The following is an 8,454-nucleotide window of genomic DNA, read 5'->3' as shown; positions in this document are numbered from 1 at the left end:
AGTAGCTCCTTAGACTATTATGGCTAATAATCTACTTATGGGAGTCTTGCTTCCCATCCCTGCCATTTTGAGCTCTGCTGGTTTGGAGGTGTTGGTTCCTAATGGACAAATGTTTCAATTGAATTGGAAGCTAAGACTGCCAAATATCTCTTTTGGTTTATTAAAGCCATTGAACCAACATGCAACCACCACCACTACCACCACCACAAATAACAACAAAGGGGAGTGGGGAGGAAGAAGAGAGAGAGAGAAAGGCTCAGGGAACTCAGACCCTTCAGGAATAAAGATTTGGGTCACCTCACCAGGTAAAGAATTGTGACCAGCTGAGGTTCTTTCTGAGGGCAAAGAAAAGATGAAATGGGTAGTGGAAGATGAAAGAAGATTATAAATATATCTTTGCAATTAGTTACAGAAATGAAGACTAGAGCAGCTATGCATATTTTCTTCCTTTCTTTGTGTGTGTATATATGTGTATGCATTTGTATGATATGTATTATAAATTTGTTTATAGTAACAATTTTCTCTTTTCCTTCCCTTTTTAATTATTTTTTTAAAATGTATTTATTTATTTATGGCTGCGTTGGTTCTTCATTGCTGCGCGCGGGCTTTCTCTAGTTGTGGCGAGTGGGGGTTACTGTTCATTGAGGTGCGCAGGCTTCTCACTGCGGTGGCTTCTCTTGTTGAGGAGCACAGTCTCTAGGTGCACAGGCTTCAGTAGTTGTGGCACGTGTGCTCATTAGTTATGGCTCGTGGACTCTAGATCACAGGCTCAGTAGTTGTGGCACACAGGCTTAGTTGCTCTGCGGAATGTGGGACCTTCCCGGACCAGGGCTCGAACCCGTGTCCCCTGCATTGGCAGGCGGATTCTTAACCACTGTGCCACCAGGGAAGTCCCTCCTTCCCTTTAATATTCTACTCAAGTTTTGTTGGAGGCTAACTTTACAGTTTAGTCACTAGAGGATAGAATATTCAGATGGCACTGTGACCAAATTTGAGGAATAATTTTATTAATAATTTTAAAATTATTTTAAATATTATAATTAAAATAATTTTAAAATAATTTTATTAAATAAAATAATTTTATTAATTTATTTTAATTATTATTTTATTTTTAATTAAAACTCTTTGGGGAACTTTGAATTCATTATTTTCCCCATTCTTGGTCCGATTACATCTAGAAATGGCCCCTAGATTATAAGACCAGGAGACAGGGCCAGGCACCAGGGAGAGGAGAAGGAGGCGGCTGCCAGTGCTGGAGTCCTGGGGAAGGGGCCACTCCTTTTTCAGGCAGGAGTTAGGACAGGTACAGGTGCAGGATTGCCTCTGACGCTTCAGCTAGTTGGCTGCCTTCCTCACACCCTCCCTGAGGGCAGGGGATGGGTCACTGGGATCTCCATGAAGCAGGATGTGCACCCCATCCCGGTAATCCTGCAGAGCTGCAGGGTAGGTGCTTGCCTTCTCCTCCCGCAGCCCTGGATGATGAGCTCTGTAGCTTGGCTCAGAAAGGTGGTGGTGGGCCCTCCTTCCTTTTCCTCTCCCTGCCTTCCTGTTTCCCAAGGTCCCTGGTCCAGCCTTTAGGACTCTGCAGCAATGCCAACTCACTTAGGCAGGTAGGACTGAGGCCTGAGCCTTCTTCCTTGGAAAAGGGGTCCAAGAGGGCAAGTTCAGCCTTGGTGTGCGGGGCTCAGCAGGGGCACGGGACGCCTCCTTGGTACTCCCACAGTTAAAGATGGCAGGTCTGGATGGTGAGGGCGTGGCGTGGGGGATGGTCCGTTGGCACCTCCAACACGTCGAGGCCCCTCCTCTCCACGCCCCTCCTTTCTGCCGGGGAGCCGCTGGTGCAACCAGGACGCATCAGGGCCCCAGGGCCGGGGCTCATCGAGGGGGCGGTATGGGGATCAGAGAGGCTGGCAGGATGTGCAGGTCCCTGGACACTTCGGAGGACCGTGTCACCTCCCCACCCCAGAAGAACTCCTTGAGTTGGGGGCTGTCGAGCGCGGAGATGTGCACCGTGAAGCGAACCAAATCCTCAGCCGCCTTTCGAGGCTTCTTGGAAGCTTTGAACCGCCAAACACCTGTGCGCGGGGAGGGGCGGGACCCGGGGGAAGCAGGGAACTCGTGGAGGAAGCGGAAGAAGTTGGGTGGAGGCTGTAGGCCGGGTCTCCAAGCAGCTTGTGGAAGTTGCTGAATCGCAGAGATGGATACAGCCAATGTTGGGACTTTGCATCTCATCATTTTCAGGTAAGGATGAGACTGTCTTCCTTTGTATGAAGTAGAGTGGTGTCTCGTTAGAAACAGAGTTGTGTTTCTTGTTGCGTGAGAGTTCAAATATGTATAGAAAAGGTGTGTATGGGGCTTCCCTGGTGGCGCAGTGGTTGAGAGTCTGCCTGCCGATGCAGGGGACGCGGGTTCGTGCCCCGGTCTGGTAAGATCCTTCATGCCGCGGAGCGGCTGGGCCCGTGAGCCATGGCCACTGAGCCTGCGCGTCCGGAGCCTGTGCTCCGCAACGGGAGAGGCCACAACAGTGAAGAGGCCCGCGTACCGCAGAAAAATAAAGGACAAGAAAGGGTGTGTATGGATGCTGCGTAGCCCACGGGGTGGCTAGTAACCAGTATTAAGGGATTCCCTCTTAGCTTGAAGCCCTCTCTTGTGATGCTAAGGTTGCAACACTTCAAACCGTATTGATGTTTTGCCAGCTGTTCCCTGTTAGATTCCGCTAACAAAGGGCCCTAGAGAGAGACTGCGCTGAACGGGAAGAAGGGATTGCTCCTTTCTGTTTACTCCCTCAGAGCTGCTAAACTTCCTCCTGTTACAGTGAGTGTCGCCTTATCCTCACTTCTTCGGCTTGGCACTGGCAGTTTCTTTCTGGAGCAGCAGCTGGATCCAGTTTGCAGTTTACCCAGCATTTGCAGAACCAGGCTCATTACGCCCCCTCTGAGACATTAGCGCCACCTGACGTGCCCCTTCTGCAGACGGCAGAGTTTCAGCTCCACCCAGACCCTCCCCAGCTTTTAAGCTTGGGTAGTTTCAGCCACCTGGCTCTTGTTCCCTCCAAACCTGAGTTTGCTACTTCCCTGCTATCTTTGTTCTGATTCCCTTTACTGTCACTGTTACCGAACCAAACTTGGGTCTGCTTGCCCACGTGCAGTAAAGCCAATCTACTGACACACCACACTGGATCGTGGTGAAGGAAAGTGCAGTGTTTATTGCAGGCCAAGCAGGGAGTCCAGGCAGCCAGTGCTTAAAAGGCCCAAACTCCTTGAAGGCTTTCAGGGAAAGGTTTTTAAAGACAGGGTGAGGGAGGGGGGTCATGGGGTGCGTGATCAGCTCCTGGACATTCTTCTGATTGGCTGGTGGTGAGGTTAATTGGGAGTCAACATCGTCAGCCTTCTGTTCCAACAGGTCTGGGGTCTCAGTGCTCGTGGGCAGCACACAGTTAACTTCTTCCACCTGGTGGGGGTTTCAGGATCTGCAAAACAGCTCAAAGGACATGGCTCAGAATATTATCTCTAGCCCTTGAGGAGGAACTAAAGGTCCTTGACTTTAACGGCTGAACTATTATTGTCTTGCTTGACTGTTTTCCCTTATTTCTGCATTTTCTCACCCTTCTGATTAAAGTTACTCTTTGGAACTCGGGGAAGGCCTAGGAGGCTTAGGTTTTTCTACAGACAGGAGGCAGGCAGAGGACGTGGGGGTTCTCTTATGGGAAGGCTCCATAGGGCCCTGTTCAGTTACAACACCAAGTTAACAGTTTTCTTTGTAATTGGAGTATAGTTGATTTACAATGTTGTGTTAATTTCTGCTGTACAGCAAAGAGATTGTTATACATATATAATTCTTTTATGTTCTTTTCCATTATGGCTCATCATAGGATACTGAATATAGTTCTCTGTGCTATACAGTAGGGCCTTGTTATCCATCCACTCCATATATAATAGCTTATATCTACTAACCCTAACCTCCCACTCCATCCCTCCCCCAACCCCCTCCCCCGTGGCAACCACAAGTGTGTTCTCTATGCCTGAGTCTGTTTCTGTTTCATAGATAGGTTCATTTGTGTCATAATTTAGATTCTACATGTAAGTGATATCATATGGTATTTGTCTTTCTCTTTATGACTTACTTCAATCTCTAGTTGTATCCATGTTGCTGCAAATGGCATTATTTCATTCTTTTTTTTTAAGGCTGAGTAGTATTCCATTGTATATATGTACCACGTCTTCTCTATCCATTCACCTGTCGATGGACATTTAGGTTGTTTCCATGTCTTGGCTATTGTGAATAGTGCTGCTATGAACATTGGGGTGCATGTATCTTTTTGGATTATAGTTTTGTCTGGATATATGCCCAGGAGCGGGATTGCTGGATCGTATCATAATTCTATTTTTAGTTTTCTGAGGAACCTTCATACTGTTTTGCATAGTGGCTATACCAACTTACATTCCCATCAACAGTGTAGGAGGGTTCCCTTTTCCACATCCTCTCTATATGCTTACCTTTTTAATGCTATTTTCTATGCCATTTTTTGACAATACCATTCTAAATAGTGTCATAATTTAAGTGCTCTGCTATTGAATAGTCTCTAATATTTTGCTGTTAAGGCTTCAAAGAATATTCTTCTATATAAATCCTTGACTAGATCTCTGCTTATTGCTCTGGTGTAAATTCCTGGATAGAAGGTTACTAATCCAGTGAAATTTGAACCATTTAAAGGCTCTTCACACAGTTGTAGAATTTCTCTCCAGAGGTAGCTGACCCACTCTTGAATCTCTAATGGGTTTTAACTATAGAGCATTGACACAGAACTTTTATAAAACCGGACTGTCAGACATGCAAACATTTTAAGAAATAATATGGTTCCTATTAAGAGGAGAGTATACAATTTGCCTCACATGGCAGATGTGCTTTAGAAACTTTGTAACATTTTATTCTCACAATGACACTTTCCCCTGGTACTTTTATCCTCATCAATAAAATGGGGGAAAATGACCAAATATTTTGCTTACGGTCACACAGCTCATAAAATGAGGACCCAGGAATCAAGCATTGGTTTTCTGATTTCACAGTTAATTTTTCTTTCCCCTATATCATTGCAACCCAAGAACTTGAATCAGTTTTTCGGAAGTGAATACTTGGGAGGAAAGAAGTATGGGTGAGTTGGAAGTAGTAGAGAGGAGGTGAGAAGCAATTAAAAAGCATATTGTCTCTGTTAAAACAATTTACAAACTGACAAAATACAGCGTTGGCAGGGCATTTTAACCAATGAGTATTTATTAAAAGCTAGGGGTGCACCAGGCACAATTCTTGTCCAGTAGGCCAACAAATACAAATGATGTAACCAATTCACTTATTAGCTTATCTGATTAAACAAAATACATTTCATAGAAATGATTATAAAATGCATCATAGATAAACAGAATATCTTTTATATTACAGATATTAGGGTACCTAAATAATTATGAATAAAAACCAGCCAACCCATATGGTAAATAGAAGTTAGCAAAACCACTAGTTAAATATTTTAGTCAGCAAGAGAAAAGCATGCTATCATCATGCTGAGATGGGTTTCAGCATTAATTACAGACATCCTATTTCAAAACACACACAGTCCACCTACAATCTTAAAAATGCAGTGTTTTTCATCCTGCATCAAATCACTATCATACTTTTTGGTTTAAAGATTAGTTTTGGTTTCAACGTAAGTTAATTTAGTACTTCAGTCTCATGTCTCACAAATTCTTGACCTGGGGTGGGTGAGAATCAGTCCTATTAGTTATTAGAGGAACAAAACATAAAATGAGATAGTTTAATGCACTGAGAAGTTAAGATATACAGGTGACTTAAACCAGAACATAACAGCAGAAGGGAGAAAACCAAAAACTAAAATGTTATTTGTTTGAAGCAAGTCTGTCCATTAGGGCTTTTTTGTTTCTTTTTATCTTTTGGGAGAGTCATGGCAAATTCTTTAAAGGATCCTATCGAGTTTGTTGGCACACGATATATCCCTTAGTTTGAAGGTTGGTTAAGAGGGGTGTACAGGAGAGAAAAGGCAGGTGGGTAGGACTGAAAAGGCATGGAGTGGAGGAGTATGTCAGTACCGCTGACACAGTCATGATAACCCACTGAACCACAATCGTCCAAGTCTGCCAGGCCCTTCCTGAGACCTCCAGAGATGGGTCTGTTTTTTTCAGGCAGCAGCCCTGAAAACTTCCTCAGAGAGTCAAGGTCAAATTTTATTGCACAGGAACCAAAATTATTCCCCTTCCCCCATTTCCTGAGCTGGAGACCTCCAAGGGCAAGCATGGCTGGGGCTGCCCATCTGCTTGCTCCTCTGGCCAGCAGGGAGCACTCCACCAGAATGCCTGGGGAGCACCTACTTCAAGGGAAGTGCGAGGTTTTGCATTGGTCCAAGCTTCTGGCTGGTCAGTCACCATTCTCAAGTAGCTTTTGTAAGTTGTTTTGTATCTTGAAATAAGAGAAAAGCTCCTGTTATTACATAGAATGGAGTATATTGAGGGCATATTTGCTATGGTCTATATAATGCTTGAGCTTAACCTCTTCCATCTTGAATAAAAAGCTACACATGGGTTCAATTTAGATCAGGCAAATAAATGCATGATTGTGGCACAGAGTTCTGTTTGACAAACCACTTTAAAATGAAAAAAGATAGGCTAAAAATTTTTGAAAGAGTGGCACAAAGATGAAAATGTCGGTAGAGACAGAAACAGAACAGAAGACCTGGCAACACCAGGTGTGACCCATATGCATTCAGAGACAACAAGAAACTGGGTTTGACAAAGCCCATGTGATGGTCTGAATTGGACAAACACCACAAATAATGTTTAACACTCCTATTAGATATGACATTTCCCATGGACCCTGCCTATCTGTGGATCTTAAGACCACAGTATAGTGTTGGGCATTGAAAATGTGCTTGGTAAATGTTTGTTGGGTAAATGAACTTTAAAGAATTCAGAGCAAGGGATTTTCAAGAGCCAATACTGTGAGGGAGTAGGGAACCCTGTGGAACAAAAGAAAGAGAACAGTCTTCTTTTGGAAGAACATTCTGTGATGTCCTAGAGATCTAATCAGTATGTGCCAGGAACATCATGTGTGCTCACCTTGACCACACACCACCACACACAGAGGGAGGTTTTATACACCAAGCTAAGGGCCAGAGATGCTACGTAACAAGACCAGTCACACAGTAAGTGGCAGAGTAGGGAAAAGAACAGACATCTGACTCCAAAGTTCATGCTTTCTTCTGCACCGCTCCACCATTAATGCCATTCCCAGTACTAAGAAAATAAGTATTTACTTCTTTACGTGTAAGAAGCATTGCCTTCATCCCCCAAATTCCTACTTCATAGCTTCCCTAGCTTCCCACAGGACCAAAGATGAATGGAAAAGCAGGAGTGGGGAGGTAGAGAAAGAAATGAAATGAAAGAAAAGACTGATATCCAAAATATTTAAAACACCTGCAAAGACAAAAACCCCAAAAGTAAAACAAAGGAGATAAATGGGCAATTTACAGAAGGAATATTACAGAAAGAAATCCATATGGCCAGTATATATATGAAAAGATGCTCAACCGCAGCAGTAATTAGGAAAATGCAAATACAAACCATAATGAGATTGGACTTCATACTCTTAGACTAGGAGGTAGTAGGGGGTCAGAATGGCCTAATGGTGCCCATCTTAGAGAAACTGAGGAGACATTTGAAGCTAATTAGTTGACAAAGTCCTGCGTAATCTATCAGTGGGAAGTGAAAAGGATGACTGAAAGGGCAGTGATGCCATGAACAGAAATGGGGAAGTTACAAGAGGGCAGATCAGGAGGCTGAGACATGACCAGTCCCTGCAGGAGAGTAGAAGGAAGTTGCTGGTACTGAGTAGAAAGAGCTGAGACCTGGCTCTGACTTTCCCGCAGCACACAGCTGCTGTCCCCCGACCATGCGCTGCTGCGTTACTACCAGCTTCCCTTAGGCTTGGGGGTGCAGACCGAGCAACAGCACATGGGTGTGGCCTGGTGGCTATTTTTATACTAAGATTCCTATGAGCAATGTGTGCAACTTATGACTTTTTACAACTTCAACACATTCCTTTTGACCCTAAATCCCCTCTTCCCTTCTTCTGCTTTGGGACACAGGTTTCTGTTGGTAGTATAGGCCTCCTAGCCAAGTAGCTGGGCTCTGCACAAGACATGGCCAGCTGTCTGCCTGTTGTGGACGAGCTCTCCTGTTTTCCTGTCCCTCATTACAGAAAGTGGTGTCCCAGCCGGGCCCGGCAGGGGAGTGGGAAGAAATGCACGGGAGGGCAGCAGGGTTCCGTGTGTTTCCAGTCCAAAGAACACCACTGTGTGCCAGAGTGAACGAGAGAGAAAATTACCATCCCGTTCTCTAGGTCAGCACGGAAGCCAAACATTTCTAAGCATTTCATCAAAAAAATTTTATC

General features: G+C 44.5%; 1 protein-coding gene and 1 pseudogene across 9 annotated transcripts in view; both read right to left on the bottom strand.

The window, feature by feature from the left end:
- Nucleotides 1-260: 260 nt before the first annotated feature.
- On the bottom strand, nucleotides 261-4,538 carry LOC111182343 (sorting nexin-15 pseudogene; annotated as a pseudogene).
- Nucleotides 2,113-8,454, bottom strand: part of GRAMD2B (GRAM domain containing 2B) — a 71,170-nt gene continuing 64,828 nt past the window's right edge. For 4 of the 9 annotated variants that reach the window (XM_089909246.1, XM_089909248.1, XM_089909250.1 and 1 more), the window contains one exon: nucleotides 2,113-6,465. In XM_089909246.1, the coding sequence (XP_089765372.1) occupies nucleotides 6,234-6,465 (232 nt within the window). In that variant the 3' untranslated portion in view covers nucleotides 2,113-6,233. Of the gene's footprint in view, nucleotides 8,356-8,454 lie in introns of all 9 variants that reach the window. The other 5 variants (XM_089909249.1, XM_089909251.1, XM_022588691.3 and 2 more) reach the window with 3 other exon arrangements.

The sequence above is a fragment of the Delphinapterus leucas genome, chromosome 3, assembly GCF_059928025.1.
Source record: "Delphinapterus leucas isolate spDelLeu-1000000601 "Yukka" chromosome 3, BTC_Dleu_Yukka2, whole genome shotgun sequence".
Classification (NCBI taxonomy): domain Eukaryota; kingdom Metazoa; phylum Chordata; class Mammalia; order Artiodactyla; family Monodontidae; genus Delphinapterus; species Delphinapterus leucas.
The sequence above is the reverse complement of the archived record's forward strand: the minus strand, read 5'-3'. Positions and strand labels throughout refer to the sequence as shown.